The 27,746-nt window shown below is 42.8% G+C and overlaps 2 protein-coding genes across 2 annotated transcripts in view; both read left to right on the top strand.

Moving 5' to 3' along the window:
* LOC148477928 (uncharacterized) overlaps positions 1 to 13,961 on the top strand; it is a 39,839-nt gene extending 25,878 nt beyond the window's left edge. The window contains exons 9-13 of the mRNA XM_088455977.1: positions 3,357 to 3,478; positions 3,652 to 3,757; positions 4,162 to 4,275; positions 4,539 to 4,652; positions 13,546 to 13,961. Coding sequence (XP_088312103.1) covers positions 3,357 to 3,478; positions 3,652 to 3,757; positions 4,162 to 4,275; positions 4,539 to 4,652; positions 13,546 to 13,608 — 519 coding nt within the window. The 3' untranslated portion in view covers positions 13,609 to 13,961. The remainder of the gene's footprint in view (positions 1 to 3,356; positions 3,479 to 3,651; positions 3,758 to 4,161; positions 4,276 to 4,538; positions 4,653 to 13,545) is intronic.
* Positions 13,962 to 26,343: 12,382 nt separating this feature from the next.
* LOC148477927 (paraneoplastic antigen Ma1 homolog) lies at positions 26,344 to 26,769 on the top strand. The gene has a single exon (XM_088455976.1). It carries the CDS (start codon positions 26,344 to 26,346, stop codon positions 26,767 to 26,769), a length of 426 nt encoding a protein of 141 aa, XP_088312102.1.
* Positions 26,770 to 27,746: the final 977 nt, after the last annotated feature.

The following is a 27,746-nucleotide window of genomic DNA, read 5'->3' as shown; positions in this document are numbered from 1 at the left end:
TCTTCATGCTGAATGCTGTATGACTGGGGGTCTCTTACTGATGCCTAATCTCCGCGTCCGGAAGCGCTGCGTATGTATACTGTACTTGGGTCTGTATTATTTCCTTTTATGCCTAAATTGTGTATAGATCAAATGCGTGTAACTGTCTGAACTTTTACCTGAATAACACTTGTGCTTTGGAACTACAGATTCCACGTCTAAGTCTTTATTTGCGGTCTGACAGCGTGCGCAAATTAGCGTTATTCTTAGAGGTTTATAGGAAGCCTGGGCTTGCGGAAGCGAGACCCTACCGCAGGGTCTCGTTGCAAGCCCGTTGGGCGCGATGGTCTTGACCATCGCGACCATCTTTTTGTCCGCTCGCATAAGCTGTGGGTGGTCACCCACAGCTATTTTGAATTTTATAAGTACAATTTATTTCACATAATTATTATTTGTATTAAGAGACACATTTCATTTTATACACAGTAGGATGATGGGACATTTTAGTCACTAGGACTTCTTTCAACATTTACATTATATTTTTATAAAGATGATATACAAAATTATAAAACACATTATCAGGGGAATACCGGTTAATAAATATGTACATAGTAGTACTATGGGATATTATGAGGGATAAGTTCTAAGATATATCCATATTAATTATATATGACACCAGTTTAGCACTTATTTATTTTTTATCACAGTTATCACGGTTTTGATTTGAGAATATTTTATAAGCATATGTCATATGGTTCACACTATGGTTATAACAAATATCAATTACACTTAAGGGATATTAATACACTAATTTTTACTAATTTATGGTATACACAACAGTATGATGGGAGATTAAGAATCACTGGTATCACAAGAATTTTTTATGACATGATGCACGGTATTATGGTATATTTTAGGATCATCAGTTAGATATCGGAAAACTAATTCTTATATGACAGAGTTATGGAATATTATGAGAAATTACTATCAATAAAAATTAATGAATGCATCAACTCGTACAGTATAAGGGGGATAACACTTGGGAGTACAAATAATTGCTACAGTAAATTAATTACTAAATAAGAAACTATATATATATTTCTACAAGTAGGAATAGAGGAGATATATATAAAGAAAGAACAACAAGATATAAGTAGTAAAGAATGTCCATTTAATCTATATAGAACAGATAGGGTTAAAAGAAAAAGGATAATTAAATCTAATATGCCATGTTTACTAACAGGAATATGGTATATTTCCCCTATACATTTATATAAATAATTATGGTTAACGTATGATCAATTAATAAATATTTGCTATTTAATCCACTTATAAATATGCGAAGTGATACCAATATACTAAATAATATTTGGAAAGATATAAGATAAGGAATGGATTAAGCGCCGATTAAAAATATAATATATTTATTTTATTTCATTGCCATATATCATAGAATAATGAATACACTGATCGGGAAAGGCTTCCATAGAAACCAAGGGGGGACCAATGGGAAGAGAGAGTGACGGAGCGACTTTCAAATCAACCTATGAACAATCCTTAGGGGATATATAAACAGGACACGGGAGACATTCGGGTAGCACTGCTTTGATAAAGCCAATCCTCGGCGAAACGCGCGTCAGCACCTCATGCTGCCGCCGGTCTGATAGCACAATTGTATGCTTAAATATGTATAATATACCTTAATGATTGAAACTGGTAATCATGATACTGTCGATGTAGCCACGTGTATAAACGCTAGCGGCATACAAAGAGAGCCCGCATAGGAGAAATATAGCGCTTATACACGATAATATAGGCTAATGAAATGGCATGCTGTTTCCACAGGCAGACATGACTGATCACTTTGTATCAGATATAGATACAATTATTTTCTAAGGAAGTTGGGTCTTATAACTGATGTTGTGTTGAAAGGAATTTATACCCAGAACAACTATCCTATTGTAATAATATCTTTGTGATCACAGTCATACTATTCTAGAGAGTTTTGAAATGCTATGTAGTAAATCAACTCATGAGTGAACAAGAGATAATATATATAAAAAAACAGCTTTAGAACAACTACCATTATAAGCATTATTGAGTAGATACAATTGTATCCTGATATTAACAAACTCATTCCTCTGATAACCAATGAAAAATAAACTGCTACATTGTGAATCAAGTGAATACTCAGTGGATACTAATCTGTCCATTTAAAGATTTTATCAATAAACAACTATCGGTTTACTCAATACTGGGGATATTTCACATTGATCTCGACAGTATCAGGGAGTACATTCCCCATGATATCAAAATTGTACTGAGAGCAATATAGAATTACTATTTAAGAATTTAATAAACTTACAGTACATAAGATCCAGAAAAATTATAAATATTATATATATACATTAAACAGACCGGCGATAATGATATTTTAAATCACATCTTTTTGTTTCTTATATATCTATGTATAGATATTACACATTCTACTCTATTTATTTTAAATTATTTCGCCTTCCAATGATTTTGGACCTAATATTATCTTTTAATGAATCTAAATAAAAGTTATATTTTATTATGTAAACAGAGAAATTGATCTAAACCACAGTGATCCCTAAAGTGCACCAGACTATTATCCTTTCTTTCTCTTTGTTTTTGTTGTACTATTATAGGATTGTCAGGTAGCACCTTCATACCAATCTATTATCATTGTAAGACAAAATTTATGAAGAATTAGGGTATTAGATCATACCACTTTATCTCTGTATCAGTAAGAATTATAGATATATGTTGGTGCGAGATCCCATCTTTTTGTGGATTCTCTTGAACATTTGATGCAAGCTGGGGGGGATTACAATGGTTGTAAACACCATATTTATCAAATATATATTTTGTGCTGCCTCCAACTGCAATGCAAGAAGGGAAGGACCACATGCTAGATAGTATAAATTGATCCTCTGCATTCACCTATGACCATTTTAATGGGATTCTAAATAATGTCATTACAAAGGCCTTAGGCGAGCGCAGAGGCCCCATGTTTTCCTACGCTAGGAAATTGGCACAGTATTAGCTGTTGCAGGCCCCCATGGCAGGTAGGCCACCCTCGCTCCTATAGGCAGCACTTTGTCTTTCTACAACCTGCTACTGATGAGCAGGAATAGCCTCCCCTAACTACAGCAGATGTCGGGACTTCTTTAGATCGGGTGGATTGCAAGACACATGTAAGCAACACTTATTAGCATTATATTTATTAATGGCATCTTCACTCAAACAAGTTTATTTTGTGGGAGACAACAAAAAAAAAGTGTGTACTTCCCTTCCTTATGCCTGACTCCTCTGCAGGGAATTGTGGCTGACTCTCATTGTGGTCACTGTAGCGGAGCATGTGCATAGTGACTGAATACAAACCAAACTCTCCTGTAGCATCTTCCAGCTTTCTGTATGCCATTGGCTGCTGCTCATATAATATCCGGAGATGCCACAAGTGTTTCTCAATTTGGTTAGTCAAAAATGATCTTTGGCAACTTATAGGAACGTATTAAGTAGAGCTATCCATGAATGGTTTGGTGTGTGCACATATGTGAAATGTTTGCTCTCTCTAGTTCTTGGTATTTGCACTAGGGATGTGCAAGCTTGGATAGGTTTGAATTTTCCTACTTAATTTGTCTACAGGGCAGCATATGGCCTAATCAAACGACCTAATGATTTTGCCTCCTATCTCCTTGCCATTGGGATCTGCAACCTGCTATTGTACTTTGCTTTCTACATCATCATGAAGGTGAGACATTGGGAAGTATTTTATATAGTGCATAAATATTACGCAGCACTTTACAGAGAATATTCCCTGTCTGCCGCAGTGGAGTCTATAATACCTACCACGTCTACACAAGTACACATAAGGGTCCATTTGTTTGTCTGAGGCTAATTAACTTACCAGTATGTTTTTGAAGTGTAATAGAGAACTCGCACAAATACTGGGAGCACATACAAACTCCACACAGGTATGGCCTTGGTTTGCAATTGAACTCATGACATCAGTGCTGTGTGGTAGTATTACTAACCACTATGTCACCGTGCTGCCCTAGAAGTTTGATGATGCTTGTGTATTAGGTTCTCATTATACAGTTATCCAGAATTACAATGTCTGCCTTGTATCTTTCACTTTTCCCCTCACCACCATAGTTGCGCAGTGGAGAGCGCATACTTCTAGTTCCGCTTCTTTGCATCGCCTGCACATCTGTGGTTTGGGGATTTGCTCTGTTCTTCTTCTCCTTCCATGGGCTCAGCAAGAAGCAGGTAAGTGAAGATGTCCACTGTAGCTCCTTCCAGTGAAGTGTGTTTCTCAGGAAATGGCCGCCTATAATATAATCTATTTCTCAAAGATTGCTGACCTAGGTAATCCTTTGTAGTGATCAACATGGCCATCGCAGCTTTGCAGTTTAAATGGGGATTTGTGACTAACCCATGATATTGAGTGCAGAGTTTATCCTTGTGGTGCTCTGCTTTGTGTATGGGCTGTCTGATCTTGTACATTTTCTGACCATCTGTTCTGTGTCCAGAAAACTCCAGCTGAATCCCGAGAGCACAACAGAGACTGTATATTGCTTGGATTCTTCGATGACCATGATATTTGGCATTTTCTCTCCTCCATCGCAATGTTTGGATCTTTCTTTGTGAGTATGACTCTGCCTTACATGGTTACGTTATTCTTAATATGTCAGAATTTATGGACACTATTTTATTATATAATATTATATAATTAATACTACTTTACATTTTTCTGTCTGCAAAGGTTTGTTTATGCAGAAGCTCATTTCATAGGTGTCCTCACTTCCTGTAAGGCTGCCCACAGTCTGGACTACAATGTGTCCGGGGTGTTATTTACGACCTGTTTTGATTAGCAGTAAGGGTGAGCGGGTTCGGATTTCTGAAATCCGAACCCCCCCGAGCCCCCACGATCCGAAGCCGATCCGAGTCAGGCTCGACTTTTCAAGCCTGACTCGGATCTGAAATCGAGGCAAAACGTCATCATCCCGCCTTCCGGGTCTCGCGGGTTTTGGATTCTATATAAGGTACCCGCTTCGGCGCCATTTTCTCACTCGGCTGTGGACAATGAAGAGGGAGGGTGGGAGTTAGGGCTGGCTGGGCTGTGTAGTGTAGTGTAGTGCAGTGTAGTGTTGTGCTGTGCTGTGCTTCGCTGTGCTGCTGTTGTCCATAGGGGCTGTGTCCACTCCTCCAAAGTCCATAGGGGCTGGCTGTGTTGACCTGTGCTGCTGTTGTCCATAGGGGCTGTGTCCACTCCTCCAAAGTCCATAGGGGCTGGCTGTGTTGTGCTGTGTAGCTGTTGTCCATAGGGGCTGTGTCCACTCCTCCAAAGTCCATAGGGGCTGGCTGTGTTGTGCTGTGCTGCTGTTGTCCATAGGGGCTGTGTCCACTCCTCCAAAGTCCATAGGGGCTGGCTGGACTGTGTTGTGCAGTCAGTTGTCCATAGGGGCTGTGTCCACTCCAAAGTCCTGTGCAGTGTCCCAGTCCTAAAGGGGTGCTGTAGTGGTGTCCAGGGGGTGCTCTGTCCATCAGGGGTGCTCCCCCAAGTGCAAAAAAATATATATAAAGGGTGCTCTAACTCCCAAAGTGCACTCCAAATAATATATATTTTTTTCTGTGTTTGTGAATTGTGTGCGCAGTAGCCGCACCTGCATCAACAAAGTAGTGCCAAGCGTGCACCTGTGTCATAAGTAAAGGGCCGGCTGGCTTGACTGTTAAAGGGTGCTGTAACCCCCAAAGTGCACTCCAAACAAAATAAAAAATTATTTTCTGTGTTTGTGAATTGTGTGCACTGTGGCCTTACGGTTATCAACAAAGTAGCGCCAAGCGTGCGCCTGTCTCATACTTAAAGGGCCGGCTGGCTTGACCGTTAAAGGGTGCTGTAACCCCCAAAGTGCACTCCAAACAAAATTAAAAATAATTTTCTGTGTTTGTGAATTGTGTGCACTGTGGCTGCACGTGCATCAACAAAAGAGCAGCGCCAAGCGTGCGCCTGTGTCCCATAAGTAAAGGGCCAGCTGGCTTGTCCGTTAAAGGGTGCTGTAACCCCCAAAGTGCACTCCAAAAAAAATAAAAATATATATTTTTTTGTGTTTGTGAATTGTGTGCGCAGTAGCCGCACATGCATCAACAAAGTAGCGCCAAGCATGTGCCTGTGTCATAAGTAAAGGGCCGGCTGGCTTGACTGTTAAAGGGTGCTGTAACCCCCAAAGTGCACTCCAAACAAAATAAAAAATTATTTACTGTGTTTGTGAATTGTGTGCACTGTGGCCACATGGTTATCAACAAAGTAGCGCCAAGCGTGCGCCTGTGTCATACGTAAAGGGCTGGCTGGCTTGACCATTAAAGGGTGCTGTAACCCCCAAAGTGTACTCCAAACATAATAAAAAATTATTTTCTGTGTTTGTGAATTTTGTGCACTGTGGCTGCACGTGCATCAACAAAGGAGCAGTGCCAAGCGTGTGCCTGTGTCCCATAAGTAAAGGGCCAGCTGGCTTGTCCGTTAAAGGGTGCTGTAACCCCCAAAGTGCACTCCAAAAAAAATAAAAATATATATTTTTTTGTGTTTGTGAATTGTGTGCGCAGTAGCCGCACGTGCATCAACAAAGTAGCGCCAAGCATGCACCTGTGTCATAAGTAAAGGGATGGCTGTCTTGACCGTTAAAGGGTGCTGTAACCCCCAAAGTGCACTCCAAACAAAATAAAAAATTATTTTCTGTGTTTGTGAATTGTGTGCACTGTGGCCGCATGGTTATCAACAAAGTAGCGCCAAGCGTGCATCTGTCTGTTAAAGGGTGGTGTAACCTTAAAAGTGCGCTCCACAAAAAATAAAAAATTCTTTTTTTTTCTGTCTTTGTGAATTGTGTGCACTGTAGCTGCACGTGCATCAACAAAGGAGCAGCGCCAAGCGTGCGCCTGTGTCCCATAAGTAAAGAGCCGGCTGGCTCATTTCTTAAAGGGTGGTGTAACCCACAAAGTGCACTAGTCTCCAACAATAATGAAAAATAATTTTCTGTATTTGTGTGCGCCTTAGCCACACGTATATATCAATATAATATAAATGGAGTACCAAACTTTCTCCAATAAAAATAAAATAGGGAAAGATCAAGAACCACTTCCTCCTAGTGCTAAAGCTGCTGCCACTAGTCATGACATAGACGATAACATGCCATCAACGTCGTCTGCCAAGGCCGATGCCCAATGTCATAGTAGAGGGCATATACAATCCCAAATGACAAAGTTCAGGAAAATGACCTTAAAAAAAACATTTAAATCAACTGAGGAGAAACGTAAACTTGCCCATATGCCATTTATGACACGGAGTGGCAAGAAACGGCTAAGGTCTATCCCTATGTTCATGACTAGTGGTTCAGCTTCACATGACGATGGAAGCCCTCATCCCGCTAAAAAAAAATCAAACGAGTTAAGCTGGCAAAAGTACAGCGAAGAACTGTGAGTTCTAAGGAGATATCACAAATCCCCAAGGAGAGTCCAAGTGTGGTGGCGGTTGCGATGCCTGACCTTCCCAGCACTGGACGGGAAGAGGTGGCTCTTTCCACCATTTGCACGCCCTCTGCAAGTGCTGAAAGGAGCACCCACAGTCCACTTGCTGATATGCAAATTGAAGATGTCACTGTTGAAGTACAACAGGATGAGGATACTGGTGTAGCTGGCGCTGAGGAGGAAGTTGGCGAGGAGGATTCTGATGGTGATGTGGTTTGTTTAAATCAGGCTCCGGAGGAGACAGTTGTTGTCCGTGGGATGAAAAAGCCCATCACGGTCATGCCTGGGCAGAAGACCAAACATTCCACCTCTTTGATCTGGCAATATTTCTATCCAAATCCGGACAACAACTGTCTTGCCATATGTACCATATGTAAAGGTGAAATAAGTAGGAGTAGGGACGTTAACCACCTAGGAACATTCTCCCTTATACGTCACCTGCAGCGCGTTCATAAAAAGTCAAGTTCACTGTCAAGTTCAGAAACTTTGGCTAAGAACGTAAGCAGTCCAGGGACACCTAAATCCCTTTGTCCTGTTGTATCCAAGCACCTGCAAACCACACCGTTAACTCCCTCCTCGTCAATTTCCTCCTTAGTCAGGATCGGAAGTAGTCCTGCAGGCCATGTCACTGGCATGACTGACTCTCCTATCCGGGATTCCTCCGGAGGATCCTGCATTGCTACGCCTACTGCTGCCGCTGCTGCTGTTGCTGCTGGGAGTCATTCATCATCTCAGAGAGGAAGTAGGAACACCACTACTTTTACTAAACACTTGACCCTCCAACAGTCCTTAGCGAGGAGGATGAAGTACGACAGCAGTCATCCTGAAGCAAAACGTATAACTGAGGCCTTGACTGCTATGTTGGTGTTAGACGTGCGTCCGGTATCCGCCATTAGTGCAGTGGGATTTAGACAATTGATGGAGGTAGTGTGTCCCCGGTTCCAAATCCCGTCTAGATTCCACTTCACTAGGCAGGCGATACCGAGACTGTACAGAAACGTCAGAAAAAGTGTCCTCAGTGTCCTGAAAAATGCGGTTGTACCCAATGTCCACTTGACCACGGACATGTGGACAAGTGGTACAGGGCAGACTAAGGACTATATGACTGTGACAGCCCACTGGGTAGATGTATCACATTACGCAGCAACAACAGCAGCGTCACCAGTAGCAGCATCTCAGAAATGCCAGCTCGTTCCAAGGCAGGCTACGCTGTGTATCACCGGTTTCAGTAAGAGGCACACCGCTGACAACCTCTTAGAGAAACTGAGGGAAATCATCGCCCAGTGGCTTACCCCACTTAGACTCTCCTGGGGATTTGTGATATCTGACAACGCCACCAATATTGTGCGGGCATTATATCTGGGCAAATTCCAGCATTTCCCATGTTTTGCTCACACAATAAACTTGGTGGTGCAGAATTTTCTGAAAAGCGACAGGGGCGCGCAGGAGACGCTTTGGGTGGCCCGAAAAATTTGTGGCCACTTTCGCCATTCAGCGACTGCGTGCCGACTGGAGCGCCAGCAAACACTCTTGAACCTGCCCCGCCATCACCTGAAGCAAGAGGTTGTGACGCGGTGGAACTCAACCCTCTATATGCTTCAGAAGATGGAGGAGCAGCAAAAGGCCATTCAAGCTTTTACATCCACCTATGACATAGGCAAAGGAGGGGGTATGCACCTGACTCAAGTGCAGCGGAGAATGATTTCCGTGTTGTGCAAGGTTCTCCAGCCCTTCGAACTTGAAACACGTGAAGTCAGTTCAGACACTGCCAGCTTGAGTCAGGTCATTCCCCTCATCAGGCTTTTGCAGAAGCAGCTGGAGAAAGTGAAGCAGGAGCTAAGACGGAGCGATTCCGCTCGGCATGTGGGACTTGTGGATGAAGCCCTTCATTCGCTTTGCCAGGATTCCAGGGTGGTCAATCTGTTGAAATCAGATCACTACATTTTGGCCACCGTGCTCGATCCTAGGCTTAAAGCCTATGTGGTGTCTCTCTTTCCGGCCGACACAAGCCTGCAGAGGTGCAAAGACCTGCTGGTGAAAACACTGTCAGCTGAAGCGGAACGTGACACGTCAACAGCTCCTTCTTCATTTTCTTCCGCAACTGGGGCTGCCAGGAAAAAACTTAGGTATCCTAAGCAACCCGCTGGCGGTGATGCAGGGCAGGCAGGACCAAGTTTGGACATCTGGTCCAGACTGAAGGACCTGGCAACAATTTCTGACATGTCTACTGTCACTGCATATGATACTGTCACCATTGACAGAATGGTGGAGGATTACATCGGTGACAGCATCCAAGTAGGCATGTCAGACAGTCCGTACCTGTACTGGCAGGAAAAAGAGGCAATTTGGAGGCCCCTGTACAAACTGGCTCTATTTTACCTGAGTTGCCCCCCCCTCCAGTGTGTACTCCGAAAGAGTGTTTAGTGCAGCCGGGAACCTTGTCAGCGAAAGGCGTAGGAGGTTGCTTCCACAAAATGTGGAGAAGATGATGTTCATAAAAATGAATTATCAACTCTTCCAGGGAGACCAGCCTCCAGAACGTACAGAGGGACCTGTGGTGGTGGATTCCAGCGGGACGAATTAATACTCTGTGAGGATGAGGATGTACACGACACTGAAGAGGATGAGGAATCGATGGATGAGGAGGATGAGGACCACATCTTGCCTCCGTAGAGCCAGTTTGTGCAGGGACAGATTAATTGCCAGCTTGTTTTGTGGGGGCCCAAACAAATCAATCATTTCAGCCACAGTCGTGTGGCAGACCCTGGCGCTGAAATGATTGGTTTGTTAAAGTGTGCATGTCCTGTTTATACAACATAAGGGTGGGTGGGAGGGCCCAAGAACAATTCCATCTTGCACCTCTTTTTTTTCTTTGCATTATGTACTGTTTGGGGTCTAGTTTTTCAAACTGCCATCCTGTCTGCCACTGCAGTGTCACTCCTAGATGGGCCACGTGTTTGTGCCGCCCACTCGTGTCGCTTAGCATAGTCATCCAGCTACCTCAGTGCAACCTTTCGGACATAAAAACACTATTGTGAGGTGTTCAGAATAGACTGGAAATAAGTGGAAATTAAGGTTATTGAGGTTAATAATAGCATAGGAGCAGAAAAACCCCACACATTCTGTGATTTTAGCTGTTTTTATGCTTTGTTTTAAAAAAATACAGATCCAAAACACAAAACCCAGAACCCAAAACACGGAAGGGTGGTTTTGGCAAAACCAATCCAGATCCAAAACACAAAGAAAGATCCAGATCCAAAACCAAAACACAAAACACGAAAAGTGGCCGGTGCACACCCCTAATTAGCAGCTTCATCTTATACAGCTACACATTTATTTGAGATGGAAGAATTAAATGTTTGATTTAAAATGGTTTGTCCTTGTAATAAATCACCTACAGGTACACATACGAGGTATGTCTATAAAATGACAAGATTATGATTCCAGCTAGTAAACAAAGCAGTCAGAACTGGTTCTAACTGCATACGTAGTAACCTTGAACTTGTCTGAACCTGCATGACAAGCAGCAACACTCTATAACGTTCAGTTAATTGTGAGTCGCCATTTAATTTGGTTGTGTTTTCTGTAGAGTGCCGAAAAAATGCTAAGTTTAATAGTTGAACAACGTGTCAATTTGAAATTTTTAGTAAAATTGCACAAAACACCAACAGATTGTTTTCAAATGCTTACTACGGCCTATGGGAATGACTGCCTGTCTTGTGCGTGTGTGTTTGAGTGGCACAAAAAATTCAGCAGGGGACATGAGAATGGCGAAGATGATGAACACCCTGGACGACCTTGCACTTCAAGAACCAAAGAAAATGTAGAAAAAAGCAGTCAGATTGTTTGAAAAGACCGCCGACTCAGTGTTCGAATGATAGCTGAATCTGAGAACACTGACAAAGACACCGCATGGAAAATTTTCCCTTCGATATCAAGGGTGTAATTTTGCAAGAATGGGTTCCAGAAGGCACAATAGTTACCCAGCATTATTATAAGGAAGTTTTGAAAAAGCTGAGAGAGAGTCAGAAAGAAACGGCCGCATCTGTGGAAAAATGGCACTTTCTGTGATGCAGTTTATGACCGACAATCACACTACTACACTTGAACATCCTCCATATTCGCCCGATTTAGCACCTTGTGACTTTTATCTTTTCCCAAAAGTTAAATCAGTGCTTAAAGGGACACATTTTGAATCAGTTGATGCTGTAAACGGCAGATATGTTGAAACAAGTAACAGAAATTGATTTGCTCCATGCCTTCCACCAGTGGAAAACAAGACTACAACGATGTACTAGTGCAAATGGGGAGTATATTGAAGGGGACAAACATTACATTTGTAATACCAATAAATAAAGATTTAATTTAATCAGTCTCGTTATTTAATAGACATACCTCGTATATGTTCATATCGCTACTGTAGCTCATTCTTGAAAACACTGAATATGTTGGTGCTTAGGTACCAGCTGATATTAAAGGTCTTAACTTGAGGTAACCTATAGAAGTAGCACTTTGGACATGGATTGTCACAATATGACTGATCGATGCGATCTATAAGACATGGAAAAAATCTGTGGAATGGAGGTGGGGACTTTGGGGCAATTAGTAAAACATGTGAAACTAGTCTCCCTTATCCTACAAGGTTTATACCTAGAAACTGTAGAATCCATTGCATAATAAGATAAAGTATGAGAGACTGTCTACCAGCAATGGAAGTGGCAGATTTGTAGGGTACAGGGAAGAGCTTATATGAAAACTGTGGAATAGGGTCTATACCTTTTTAATACATGTTGCCTGTTATATGTGATATGGACATTTCTAAAATACTTCTGTGAGGATCAGATCTCACCTAAGACTGTTGTGACACCTATGACAAAAACAACCATCTGGTTTGTCTAAAAATGATTAAAATCTCACTTTCTGTTCACACCATTATATTACCTTTACCACCACCATTAAGATTTGAATCAGCTGCTCGTCCTACTTCACCATATACAGTACTTCCAAAATTTATTTAAATCAGAGATAATGTTACACAAGCACTTTCCTCATTTGGTACTATATAATGTTAAACATATCAAACAAGAATTAGGCACATGCGCTATAAGAACACAGACTCAGGACTTACTACATTTTATCATTTAACACAGAAAAATAGCCACAATGCTTAAGTAGAAAAACAGTGATGGCAAAAAGAAATACAAGAATATACATTGTACAAGATTCTTTAAATAAACTATTAAGGATAAAATACAAAAAAAACTATCACACACAAAAGGACTTGTTTCTGCTAGCAGGGGTTTCAGTGAAGTAAAAATCAAATCCCAATATTCCATTTACCCCCATAGGATATGACAAAGTCCTGTGAATCTGACATGGCATTTTATCGGGCTTCACCCCCTTTTCTTGTATTTACTGGTCAGTGTAATTGCAAATTAGCCATGACTGCCTTTTCTTAGGAAACTGAGTGTTTAATACCTGAATGCTTAAAAAGACATACTTCTTCCCCCATTTTTGATACAACCATATGAGACTCTTTTTGCACAATATGCCATATAATTTTCTGTAACAGAAGTCCAAATATGCGTATGTAATAATAATAATATTTTATCAATATTTATAATGACTGTCAGGAATGGTAGAGTGGACCGTCACTAAACTTAGAGGCTTTGACATTTTTCAGATACCTGTATTCACAGGAAAGAGCTCCCCTTAGCTATTTAGAAGGTTCTAGGTTTTTAGGACAAACCATCATTTTTCCAGTATCTATCCTTCTGATTAAGCTGGCAGTCAGAGTGGAGTATGCATGAATCTCTCTGCCGCCTCCTGAAATGCCATCCTCTCGTCCTGCAGCACTGATCACCCTTCCTCTTGGTTTATTTACAGTTCACTCTGAAGTTATCATACCTTATTCATTAAACATGAACGATGGTGTAATGCTGCACAATATCGTGATCAGCAACCCAGTTATGTATTGTTTCCTCTTATACTTTTGACAGATTTTTCCGCTCTCTACAGGTTCTGCTGTGTCTGGATGATGATCTGGATGATGTAAAGAGAGACCAGATTCATGCATTTTAAACTACACTTTGAAGGACACTGGAAACAGTGCAGGACGCTAGCTCTGAACGGCCACAGATAGGGTACTGGAGTCATGACTGTCTCCACAGTTGTGACAAAACTAGAATGAGTCTCTAGTATCCGTCCAGTCATTCGTACTGTACTTACAGATGGTTTCTCATTGACAAAACAAGGAGACCTGTAACTCAGAATAAAAGATGTGCCGCCATTTTGTGCTACATTTATAACTAAAGAAACATGAAGGCCTTTTTTGTATGGACACTATTCTCCCTCATTGACCACAAGGTGCCAGTGTTGCGCTTTTGGTTGCCAAACTGAGCTTATTGTGGGCCCAGCATCTCAGCCATTATATGGCTTTTCTACTTCAGGGTCCATAGGGCGTCCACAGGGTTGACCTTGAGGTATAGGTAGGGAACCAAATCCGGGCCCCACGCATTTAAAGCTTTCAACTCCCAGGATGCACAGGGTCTACTCTCCCTTTAACCCCGCCCCCAAGCCAGAGGCTTCTCAGTTTAAGTTGGTGCCCGTTATCGCAGGGGGGCTGATTAGCAGCCCCTAAGCTTACTTTTATTTTATGAGTTTTCATTTTATTTTATTTTTAGAACTCGTCAGAGCGGCAGCGTTGGACTGCCCACTGGACGTCCAAGCTGCCGCTCCTCCACCCCGCTGGCGCCATGACGCCAGTACAGATCTGGAGATCGCGGTGGGACCCCAGAGTCTGTGCTAGCCGGACTCTGCGTGCGCCCAGGACTGCTGCGGGATCGCCGGGGAACAGGTAAGATCGTGGGTCATCGCTTGCGGTGACCCGCGGGTATATGCAGTCTATGCCTCTGGTCTCTGGGGACAGACCGGAGGTGCTGGCAGTGGTGACGGTCCCCCCCCATACCCCGCGTATATACACTAGACCACCAGGGACTTATAGTTCGGCAGTGTGAATCCGGCGTCACGGTGGTTAATAGCCGGCCAGGGGATGCAGCCTTCCCTGTTACAGCGGCTCCTCCCCTCAGCTCAGCGCGCCTTTCCAGCGCAAGGTCTGGTGTTCCTGAGCTGCTTCCTCGGTGGGCCACACTTCCTCTGAGGTCTCCAGGTGGCCATTTTATCTATGGTGCAGCAGCAATCTGCCCTTATACAGGTGTAGTTAAGGTGGTTCTGAGATCTCACATATATACTTGTCAATATTTGTGAGGTTGGTCACATACTGTTGCGTGTTGCACGTTGCCATATTTTAGATGGAACTGTGTGTTGCATACGCTGATAATGAGTCCCTGCAGCTAATCCTAGCACCAGTCAGGACCAGTATAGCGCTGCTTAATATTTCCACAATGATTGTTAGACAGATATAATCTGACCAGGAAATAGAGCACGTTACTGCACCCATTTTTTGCTATCCTGCAAGTCATGTGCTGGAGGTGTGAGTACGGAGGATTTGACCCAGGAAGGGTTTTGTTCATGGTGTCACAATGGCCACCCTGGTGGATGTCGTTTCTAGGAAACCTAAGAAGGCGTAATAAACGCCCTGCGGTGTCTGTTTAGTCTACACTGCTGTCTAACACAGATCGTCAGCCTAGGGAGAAATGGATAATATCCTTGCTTTGGTGTGGGCGGTCAAGTCCATCCTGGTTATAGAGGATGTCGTACCTGCACCTAAATCACAAAGTGTCTTCGGCTGTTTTCACCCTCTCAGACCAGCGGGTGGATCACATGGCGGAGATCTGGCAATCGCCAGATAAGAGGTATCACAAAAGCGTTTGGCCTCATGTTACCCTTTCCCTGAGGGTCATTGCAAGTAATAGGAATCACCTCCTGCGGTGGGTTCTTATGTTACTCATTTGATTAAGAGCGCTATTACGCCTCCCATCCCTGCCCTGATGGATTCTACGAATAAGTAGGTGATAGCTTTGCCTGAAATCAATATACTCGCTTTCAGGAATTGTTGCCCGTCCAACCATGGCTATCGCATGGATGGCTAATGCTATTGAGAGCTGGGCAGATACATTTGTGGACCTTTTTCCCTCAAAAGTTTCTGGGGATCAGATGTCTTTTGCTGCACACATTCTAGTTGATTTTTCCTATGTGGGAGTAACAACATTGGATGCTAGTCTCCCAACCTCCAGGGTTTCGGCCGCGACTGTATCTGCCCGCCATACCCTATGGCTGTTCTCCTGGAAGGCAGAGATGGACTCCAAGATAGGCCTTAAAATGGATTACCCTATAATGGGGAGATCTTGTTTGGCCCTGACCTTGACAAGATTGTAGCAACGTTGGCAGTATCACACATTTCCTTCTTCAGCTACTTCCACTACAAGGCTTCGGACTCCATATGTTAAGTCCTTTTTGTACTCAGGGAAATCCTAAAGGCCAGTCCTTTCCTAGCCTGTCGGCCTCCACGAGGGCCGCCATACCCGGAACCAAGTAGACCTGGAACTCCGGACTCCCTGCTTCTAAACCTGAGGATAAACCTTCAGCCTGACAGGACAGGCCTTCATCTGGGGGATCCCAGAGTGAGATTCCGACTTTCTCAGTTCACCAAGTGCTGGTGTCAAGTCACCACGTTTGTTTGGGTAAGAGTTGAAGTCTCTCACGGGTACGCCCTCTCATTGCTCAGACAGCCTCCCCACATGTTTTGCTGTGCAGGCCCTTCTTCAGACCCGAACAAGGCCTTACAAATCCAGAAAGCTATACAGTCCTTGCGGTAAGCAGGGATGATTATGCCACCCTCACTATCTCAGCGAGGGACTGGTTATTCTTTCTTTCTGGTTCAGAGGCCGAATGGTCCTCATTGGCCTATCCTCTATCTCAAATCCATGAACCAATTCCTAAAGGTGCCTAGGTTCAGGAGGGACCCCTACGTTCCATCATCCGAGCTATGGAACCTGGGGACTTTATAGTATTGCTGGATATTCAGAACGCGTACCTACAGGTACCTATAGAGCCTCTCATCAGCGATCTCAGGTTTGCTGTGCCACAGCGACACTTCCAATTTTCAGGTTCTACCCTTTGGACTGTCCACAGCCCCACCGGGGTTTACCAGATTTATGGCTTTTATGACAGCCCACCTTAGCTCTTAGCAGGATCACCAAGGTACTTCAAAGCCATTTCCAGATAACCATTGCTTTCCTTCACAAGCACGAATGGTCAATCAACTGGGAAAAAGTCCTCCCTGAATCCCTCACAGGGTTTGATTTATCTAGGAGCCCTGCTGGATTCTCAGAATCAAAGAATCCTTCTGATGTCAGACAAGATCTCCACTCTTCAACTATGAGTGCGCTTATGTCTCCACAGTCGACGAGTGTCATTCCACTCAGTAACGCGGGTTCTGGAATCCAGGGTGTCTACCTTCGGAAGGGTGAAATATGCTCAGTTCCATTCCAGGCCTTTGCAAAAAAAACTGATCCTCCCCAGATGGAACGGGTTCAGACGATGATGCTCTCTCCGGAGGTGCATCTGTCTCTATCTGGGTGGCACTAGGCAATTCCAGCTCCTATCATTAGTATTTTTAACTTTTTCTGATAGATCGGTCCTGGTTCATTTACCCTATCCTATTGAATATAACAGCGCTGGTCGATATGGTACTTAATGGGTTAAGATTTACCCTCTGAAGATACCTTTAACTTACTCTGATTGGCCGCTTAATATGCCTGTGACCAATCATGTTGCTCCATACATGTGTCCAATTAGGACACCTCACACACTACTCACATTACCCGGACAGGGATGTTTACTGCGCGTAAGCCGGCTTTTGCTGGGATCTGCCACAGAATGTGGTATACATAATTCTTATGGTATCATACCTGTAGCTATAATCCTCAGGTGTTTAGGATTTCTAGAAGTTCTGGTATTCCTTCCAGTTGGCTTGGGTCTTGCCCTCCGCCTGGCCTCCCTGATAGTGTGGGTCTCTGCACTGTCAGTATGGTTAGGATGTGGAATTGCTCCTCTCCCGAGTATCCAGTCCCTCCTTCAGGGTGTTTTCTGGATTCTGCCTCCCTTTATCACTCATAGGGGCTCCTTGGGATTTGGTGGTGGTTCTTCGTGCCCTTCTGGGGCCTCCATTTGACCCACTAGTTTTGATAGCCCTTACGTGGTCTATAGCTTATACTCTCTTTCTTATGGCATTTGCATCTGCCAGGAGAGTGTCGGAATTGGGAGCGTTGTCATGTGGCTCCCTCTTCTGGATATTTCACCAAGACAGGGTTGTGAGTTGCCCTCGCCCTGTGTTTCTTCCTAAAGTGGTTTTTAAGTTCCATATTATTCAGGAACCTATGGTACTAACATTTCAGTCACCAGTCCTCTCTGCTGCTGTGGCCTCACTGACTGTGGTCCGGCCTCTCAGGATTTACGTGGTCCGTTCCAGTACCTTCCGGAAATCAGACTCCTTATTTGTGCGCTATGGATTTCACAGGAAAGGATGGCCGGCCAATAAACAAACATTGGCTAGATGGCTTCGTATAACTATCTCAGGGGCTTCAACATAGGAAGGCCTTTCTGTTTCGGTTTCTGTTGATGCTTATTCTACTTGGGCTGTGGGACCATCGTGGGTGGCTCACTGTGGCGCCTCGGCTATTCAGCCTTGCAAGGTGGCCACGTGGTCTTCTGTCGAGACCTTTCTAAGGTTCTATGCATTGGATTCCTTTGCCTCTCAGGATGCTTCCTTTGGCCGACGGATTCTCCTCTCTGCACAGGAGCGCCCCTACTCTTACAAGGACTGCTTTGGGACATCACCAAGGTCAACCCTGTGGACCCGCTATGGACCCTGAAGAAGAAAATGAGAGATATGGTAAGAAATTACCCTTGTTATCTCTCTTTCTTCGAAGTCTATAGGGTCCACAGGGCACCCGCCCTGATGCACCTGGCTTCATATGGGCTGTGTTACTGGTCACCGGTTTCCCTTCTCCTTCTCTGTGAGTATGGTTCTTGTGTGTTCCAGTCTTCTCTCTCTTTCCTCCTCCGACCTTTGGCTACTTACATACAAACTGAGGTGCCTCTGGCGTGGGGGTGGGGTTATAGGGAGAGTGGACCCAGTGCATCCTGGGAACTGAAAGCTTTAACTGTGTGGTGCCCGGATTTGGTTCCCAACCTATACCCCAAGGTCAACCCTGTGGACCCTATGGACTTCAAAGAAAGAGAGATAACAACGGTAAGTTCTTACCATATCTCTCATTTTAGAAAAGAAAATGAAGTAGTTAGCAAGCTGTGTCATGTGATCAGCTGGAAACAGAGCTGAGTGTAATACTCAGTGACATGGGGACATTGCCACTGACTTGTGTCTCGTCAGTGGAAGAATCTCAATGTCCTCATGCTGCCGTGCAACAGCATCCTGCGATATTGTTTGAATCTGCTGGAGAAGTTATAAACTGTGGGATATCTTTTCTTCTTAAAGGAAACAGCACTTTTCTGGATTTTAATTTTTTTTTAACGGGGTAAACCTGAAGGTCTATTTTGCAAATAATAATCTAGTTATTTCCTAGAAACTAGGAGAGTTGAGCTTCTACCTTCAGTAGGAGCTAGGAGAGCCGGCTATACTGCATCCTCTACCAACGGCCAGCTTCCAACACTGTGTGGTCTTGAAAGTGTCTTGTAGCTTAAATTGAGTGTGCAAAAACAGACCTCAACAGGTTTTGGCAGTATTTACCCCTAAGTTCAAGAAAGCAATCTTGGCCTAGAATATGTATGGAAAAACTCCTATAGCTGAGTGTACGGCAAAATTGTAATCCATACATTATGTGAATTATTACTTTGTACAGATTAGTTTAGAGTTCTGGAACATTTTAAATACAATAAGAACCACTGACACGAAAGTATAAAATATCAGCCAATACTAGAAACATTCACAAATATTTTAAGTTTCAGAATGTTAGACAGTAAAGATCCTTTTATTGTGTGAGGTTGTGTATATCTCTATGCACACCAGACCTCCTGTTGGGTTCTTGCCAATCCCTCATGGAGAATGGCCCTTCTCTAACGATATTGAAGATGCCAATTATATAGCTTTTATATTGACTTAATTTTTATATATAAATATATATGTAAACGTTACAGACGTGCCGTTTTATAAATGTATTAATGTATGGTAAGTCTGTTCGTCATTTTTTCCAAATGCATTTTCAACAATTTATTTTAGCCCTTGGGATATTCAGCAAAAAATAGTTTTTATAGCCTCTGTGTGTTGTTTATTATTAGAATTGTGTCCTGAGTAGTATTAATACTACTTTACTATAATGGTGGTCTAGCACTCAAGTCAAATGTGACTGTAGGGAATTATCGCATAAGACCTGTTTGCAACCAAAGGGTCCATATTGAATTGCATATGATTGTTGCTGCCTGTTGAAAAAGCCGTCATTACCTCAAATAATGTGATACTATAACTGCTGGAGTTTATGTTTTATAAAAACGCCCTATGATTGCTTAATTCCAAGCTCTCCAAAATTGTCTGGGTAACATAGACAAAATTGTATTTTTGTACACTATGTAGAGAAAAGTGTTTGGACACTGACCGCAAATAGCAAATAGATCAACGAGATTTTATTGAGGTCAGTACTTTGTAGGCCCACCACATTCAGTGATTACTGCACACTCCCTTCTTGGCAATCTGTCCACCATTTCCTGGACAACAGCAGGTGGCATGTTTTGCCATTCTGGTTTAAGTACAGTGACCAACTGTGACACTAAAGAAGGTTGAGTCGGCCTAGAGCGCACCTGTTGCTCCAGTTCGTCCCAGAGGTTCTCAATGTAGTTAAGATCTGGACTGTGAGCTGGCCAGTCCATCCGCTTTACCAAATGTTCTGAATACAAGTCCAGCATCGCCCTGGAAACACGACTAATGCTGGCCATACACGGGATGATTGATCACACGATTTGGGCAGTTTCTACAGGTTGGACAGACCAATCTTATGAAAATAGTTGTATTTTGAGTCTTCTGCTACCCCGATGCGCGTCCCCGCCGTCGTCTAGTTAGATCGCAGGTCAGATGGTTTTGCAGAGAGACCTCAACCTATAGTGTATGATTTGCAGTCTTGTGTGAAGTCTTATGTGAAGTCATTGCATTTTCAAAACAAATCGTCCAGGATCTTAAGAGAATAATTTCAAGGGAAATCGTACAACTCATCTTACCAACTTTTGAATCTCACCGTGTATGGCCACCATAAGAGACCTTTTCAATTTGGGAGCGAAAAGTCAGTGCTGGACTTTTCGCTCCACATCGGAGCTTTTCTGGAGATAAAGTATCAGGCGCGCGCCCACTTAATCCCCATATTCAATTTAAAACTAACGAAAACGGGACCCGGCGAATTAGAATCAGCGAAAAAAACCGGCAATTAATTTTTTCGGTTTTTTTAAGTGGTCACATCAAATTTGGAGTACTTGAAAATGGGTACTAGCATATTTTTAAGTCCCTAAACTTTTTTTTAAAAAATTCTGCAAAAATACACCTGCCGCTAATAGCCTATTGTAGAAAACACCCCCGAACCTATTTGGCTATTTTTAAACACTGTTCCCCATTTTTTTTTTTTATTACCCCAAATTTAAAGTACATTTTTTGGGGGTGTCCCGATTTTTTATATTTTTTTTTTAATTTTTGACACTATTCGTTTTAAGGGGTCATTCCCAAGGGTGCAGGCTATTTTTTTAAAGCCTGCACTCCTAAACCCCAATTCTGCACTCTTTTTCGTCACCTATTCACTGGTGAAAAGTTATCCCCATTTTTTTTCAAAGACTTTTCGAACCTGCGAAAAGTCTTTGAAATTGAATAAGGGGATAATTGAAATATGCGAAAATGACGTCATCGGCAATAAATTATCGACAATTTCGACTTTTTCGCAGCCTAATTGAATACCCCCTAAGTGTAATTGTCGTCCTGATAAAAAAAACATTAATTGTTTCCGTAGAACTGCAGGTGCATGGGCCCTCCCCACGAAGTGTTCTTGTCAAAACTGCCACATTAGTGGCCATTTGGAACTCTTCTGCAATGGTATGCATTTCGCTTGCGTGGGGGTGTCCAATCACTTTTGCCTACATAGTGTGCCTTCACTACTATAGGGAGGGAGAAACTGCTGTAATGCATATTTCTTAGCCTATAGATGTATATTGGCACTGTGATCCAGATAAATTAGGATTAGCTTTTAAAAATTTATGCATTTATTTGGCTTTGTTTGTCTCGCTTGTCCCTGATCATTTCACTAACCTGACTATGGAAGCTCCTTAGTTTCTCTTTCCAACCACTGGTCAGATTTCCTTTCCCAGAAGATACATGCTCAGCTGCAGCTGACTGATACCTGTTGTAGATTGAATACTGTAGGACCTACACTTGCATTACCTAAATATACCGGCATTGAACTAATGCATTAACATGTGTTATAGGCACAGACCTCCTTGCAGCATATAAAGAAAAGGTATGTCAGTTGGACAATGGGATTCTCGTGCCAACATGATGCCTTTGATGCAAACTTTTCAGTGCAACGTACCACATCTGTTATAAGCACATGAACCTCCCTGTTATGTATTCATCCCATCTGTGGCACTGCTAGTGTACCACAGTGACTTCTCATGCAAACCGCTCATATTCGTGTTTTGTTTTATACCGCTGTAATAAAGAAAATAAATATATATATTTTAAAAAAAAGTGGTTAATAAGATTGTCTGCAGATATCTTGTTTTTCTATTACTGTCTCTTCATCTTAGGAGGAGGTTACAGTAGACTAAGTGGGAGATGATTAGTGTGTGGATGAGAGTTGGTGGCCACAAGGGAGGGGAGGGGCCTGATTTGGAGCCGCACCCAATGCCGCTGTTCACGTAGTACACAGGGTGTACACACACAGGCGCTTTTGCAATTGAGATGCAAGGTATCATTGGTCATGCAAAGTGATATGTGTTCCGGGGAGTTGGCTTAGCACACGCACGGATATAGTCCGTCATATGGGCATGTTATGGGAGTGTCGTATGCGTGTTGGTGAAAGTGGTTACATACACAGACGCTCAGGACCAGATTAACAATGGGGCGGATGGAGCTACAGCTCCAGGCCTCCACATAAAAATAGGCCCTATGTCATGACAGCATGATGTTGACTGGTCGTCTGCTGTCCACTAGGTCAGCCATAAATCATAAGGAGTAAAATTGTATTTCTAGTTACCTCACAAAATTAAGCTTTTTTGTTTCTTTTACATATTTAGGAAGACATAGGGGTTGATAGTGTAGGGGGTATACACTCCCACATAGCACTGGCCACACCTACACAGTAATGGTCACACCTCCTTTGCTACTAATTATAGCCCCTTGATCATTTTCAGCTCCAGACCCATGTGGCCCTCAATCCGGCCCTGCAGATGCTCATCCGCTTAAAAATATTTTTAGGCTATGCTGTTACATAAATGATTGACAGCGCTTCTTACAGCTTTTTTTTTTTTCTTAGGTTAGCTTTTTTTTGGGGGGGAGCTTCAGGTTTTCCCCTTTTGCTGATTAGAAACAGCAGTCTTCATTTATATTGATTAAAGTACTGATTGTCATTTGTCTCATTCAGGAGGTTTAGCGCTTGACGTTTGTCTGCTCACAAAGGTGGCCATACACAGGTGGAGAAGCTGCCCCTGCCACAGAGCTTAGTGCAAGGTTTCCTTGGTGCATCCAAAGAGTCAGCAATTAGTATTTCAGCCCCTACAGGCGCTGACAGTGGGCATCTCAGTCCTTGCATTTTGGGAAGCATGGGTGTACACCAGGGAAGTCTTTGTAGTGGCATTCGCATAAAGTGGTTGAGGGGCGGCCACATCTCTGTCCACCTGAATGTGGGCATGAAAGAGAGTGAAGGATGACAACCAGACAGAAGCAATGATAAGCAGAAAAAGAGGTGGCAGTGCCCCGGAAGGTCGGAAAATAAGGATTTGGTCTTGGCCATGTTCAGTTTCAGAAAACGCTGTGATGTTGGTTTGGGTGCTTCCTCTTCTCAGAAGTGGAACCAGGCAATCATCAATACGGTGTTGTAGGATGGAGAAACTTTGAGGCTAATAAGACCTATATATTCTCTGCTACAGCTCTACAAACAATAGAGCAATTTTTAACATGCTATAACATGAGCTTTCATGTCAATAACATTTAAGCGCATTTTACATCATGTTAAAACATGTTCTTGTTATACCATATTCTTCCGGTATATAAATATGTATATAAAATGTTTTTCAAATACACTGTACATTCACCTTACTACGGGTCATCTAAAAGGGTAAAACATGTCAGACATACTGTCAGGACTGCGACTATTTCAGTATATAAAGATAGACTACTTTTGCCAAAGTTCCATTGTGGTCATTGGAGGAGCTATCCTGCTTGCTGGCATGCTTCTCATTCAGGGGATAGAGTGTTAAAGTGATCATCTGTTTCCCAGGTGTCAGGTTGTAGGATTTCTAAATTGCTCATTATTTCAAACCTGATTCCATTTGGGTCACATGTTATGAAACTTCCTATGGATCACAGACCTCTAGTATAAAGCCTGTTACTAACTGTGCCTCAGTGTCTGTGCAACGTTGTGTAACACCATGTGTTAAATAATTAACCTTTTCCTTGCAAATACAGGACACATACAATGTATATACAGTATATCTAGTGTAAAGGGTGGGTAATAAAAAACTCAGGTATGCTGAATTGTACAGTTATGGAGGGCTATTTATTGGTATTAATATAAAGGGAATGTACATGGAGCTGTTGTATCTGTGACTAGTGAAGGCAATTCTCCTATATGGTACTCATGGCATCACACGGCCATATAGGTAATTATGGTGCCAAAGTTAGTAAGGATCCTGGAAGGTTCTAGAAATGGCATGCACTAGGTACAGAGGGGAGGGGCTTATGGCAGGCTGAGGGGAAGGCTATAAATAGGAGAGAGCTCGGAGGAGTGGCAGGCTGCAGGAGGTGGTGACCTGGCTTGAAGCACTGTGTCCCTGTCAAAGCTGTTAGTGCAATCATACACACAACCTATCTTATGGCCCTAACTAAATAACACTTCAGCTACTTGAAGGAGGGACTGCTAATTCTGCATAGTTAAGACTATACTAATACTGCAAGTACTTTTAAGCAGGGGAGCACCATAAGAGACCCACAGTCTGGTCTACTATAGTATATGCTGCGGTAAAGCAATAAAGTCACTTGTATTAGGGTAAACTGAAATATCAAGCAATTGACAGCCAGGATAATCCCCATATTTGGAAATTGAGTAAGTACACACCCATATGCAGTATCTTCATGTATGAATGCTATATGTCCCTCAGACTCTGGGTCAGATGTAATTTACAGGGTCAGATGTAATTTACAAAGGGAAACAAGCACTATAGTTTAAGTGAAGAAAACAGCAGTCAATATATGGGAGGATTACCTTCATTTAAGTGATCTTTAAGAAAAAATGGTTTATTTAAAAGCACTGGAGGTGGTTCTTATAACTGAGGAGAATACCTATCTGGTAGTCTATTGAGTACAACTAAACTTTCATACCGTTCAGGAGCATTGGTGCATCAGGAACAGGAATCCTAAAACATCCAGAAAACCATAACCCAGCGAGTGAAATCAGTTTAAGACTACCAGTTGTAGCTACCAAGGGAAAGTACAAACTTTTAGCACAGTTCCCAACTCAGGGATCCAGTTCAGCTTAAAGGATTTTGACTTCTAAAATAACATTGGTTAGTAAGATATTTGCATACCACCGTCAGTTCACCTGTAAAGACTGTCAATATTGGAGGACTGCTCAGACACTATTATACTGTGATAATAAACATTATATTCAGATGAAAAAAGAGTACATTACCAATTAGATATATTTAAGTACAGAATATTAGGTTGTATAGTACCACAGTATACAGGAGTAAGAGGATTGTTAATGTTAATACTGTATTCCTTGTGATATCTCTGTCTTCATATGTTATTATATAGTACATGTAAATAACTACCATTAAGAGTATAAAAAAGAAAAGAGGAAAAAAAAACGTATGATTTGTATGTTATTACTTACCTGTTATTTCTGAAGCCTAGCTGTATCCAAAACGGGTCCTGAAAGAAAAGAAATTGGAAAGAATGTAAGTTGATTACATTGCGAAAAGATAACAAAGACATCTATTGTTTCAATTCACTCCAGTAGCAATTGGATTTTCCCAGGTAGGCCCATACATGTTAAAAATACTTGGCTGGAGGCACTGACTAAAAGAGAAGTTACATGTATTAAATAAACGTTAGAAGGGTTGGTAATTTAGTATCCCCTTAATAGAGAGAAAAGGGGGGTTACATTTTGGAGGCACTGCTGAGATCGAATAGTTAAAGAGATCTCCTGTTTACCAGATAGGTAAAATGGCATAGCTTCAAGGGAAAGATGTACTGGAGTGGTGCAAAAAGAAGGAAGTCCCGCCATTGAATTGTTTAGTGTAGACGGGAAACTTGAGTGGCACCCATAGTGCGGAAATAGAGGATGCTTTGGGAAAGTATCATGGGGTGAAAGGGCCCAGAGTCATAGACTGTCAGAAGGGAGATTCTGGGATCATATGCACAGTATTAATAGTCACTCAAGAACCATTAGAGAGGGAGGTAATTCCGTCCATGATTCCCGCTGTTGATGGAGAGGGGAGGCATTGGAAAATTGTCGGCCAACAGTTGATCTAAGAGAAGAGGTAGTAGGTGATTTCCCCACTTCGACTAGTCAAGCTACGGATAGTGAAGAGGTGAACCCTACAGGACTTGATAATGATCAAAATCAAAGTGCAGTTTTCCTCACAGGAATGGACAGAATAGTAGGGGAACTTGGAAAAATTCATCACGAAGGGGGATACCGAAGGCTGCGGATATTTTCCGGAACCCATCCAGTTCCAGTGGGGGAAGACAGCTACGAATTATGGCAGGAAAATGTCATGCAATTGTCAGAAGAGTGGCACTTCCCCGATTCTGTGAATAAACAACATCTGGTTGAGAGTTTGAGGGGCCCAGCATCTGAGGTGATACAAGCTGCGCGAAGAGATGACCCTAATGTTGAATTCAAAGACTACATGGTTGCATTGGATCTCAAGTTTAGCACTTTGGAAAATGCTGAAGATCTCATATACCGATTTCGTCATACCTACCAAGACCAAGGGGAGAGGCTTGCTGTCTATATACGCCGATTAGACAAACTGTTACATCAAATAGTGGATAAAGGGGGATTCACTTGAGAAGAAGTAAATGAGAAACAGATGCAGCAACTTCTAGAGGGGGCCCTTACATCAGACCCAATTGCACAGAGGCTGCGATACACCACTGCTAGCAGACAACCCCCCTCTTTCAAGCAGCTGATGGGGGAGGTCCGACAAGAGGAGGCATTAGTAGAGGCTCGTGAGAAGAGTATTAAGAGAGTTAGAATGGCAATATCAAAGCTAGACGAAGGGCAAACTCCCATAGAAGAACTTGCAGAAGAAATAAAAAGTCTGAAAGGGACAGTTGAACAACTTGTTTTACAACATGCTGAAGAAAAGAAGAAGAGAGATTTGCCTCAAGATTTAGTAAGGGGCCGAGGAGAAGAGCGAAGAGAGACTTTATATAGGCAACAGCGGTGTTTCAGATGTGGGAAGCGTGGACATAGGGCTTTTGAGTGTGATCTGAGGTGGAATAATTATGATGATCAAAGCTCACCGAGATTTGGCCGAGGCAGAGGAGAGAGGCCCTTGGGAAATGCCAGAGGGAGGTCAGTGAACCCCGCATCGGCACCCTAGAAGCTTCACAGCAAGTAATGGGGAGTTACCGTGGACATAACTGTATACCAGATGGACTTATGGGACCGGCTCCACTGATCCTGGCATTTGTAAATAACTATCCCTGCACTGCCCTTTTAGACAGTGCATCCCAGGTGTCCATCATCTTTGAAGGGTGGTACCAGAGGCACTTGGCAGACATACCAATTTTGCCTTTGTCTGGTGATATGGGGTCTTAGCGACCACAGTTATCCCTATTTGGGATATATCCCCATAATGCTGAGATTCCCATCGGAAGTGGCAGGTGTGAGCGGTGAAATAGCCGCCATGGCCCTAGTTTGTCCCGAGGCACTGGGAGAAGAATGTGATGTCGCTATTGTTGTTGGGACTAATGCCAACTTGTTCAAGACTCTGGCTCAGTGGTGCCGCAAAGCTGGGGGAGAGAGATACCCCACTTCTCT

The sequence above is a fragment of the Taudactylus pleione genome, unplaced genomic scaffold (genome assembly GCF_031769625.1).
Source record: "Taudactylus pleione unplaced genomic scaffold, aTauple2 ptg000683l, whole genome shotgun sequence".
Classification (NCBI taxonomy): Eukaryota; Metazoa; Chordata; class Amphibia; order Anura; family Myobatrachidae; genus Taudactylus; species Taudactylus pleione.
Note: the sequence above shows the minus strand (reverse complement) of the source record. Positions and strands in the feature narration are given on the sequence as shown.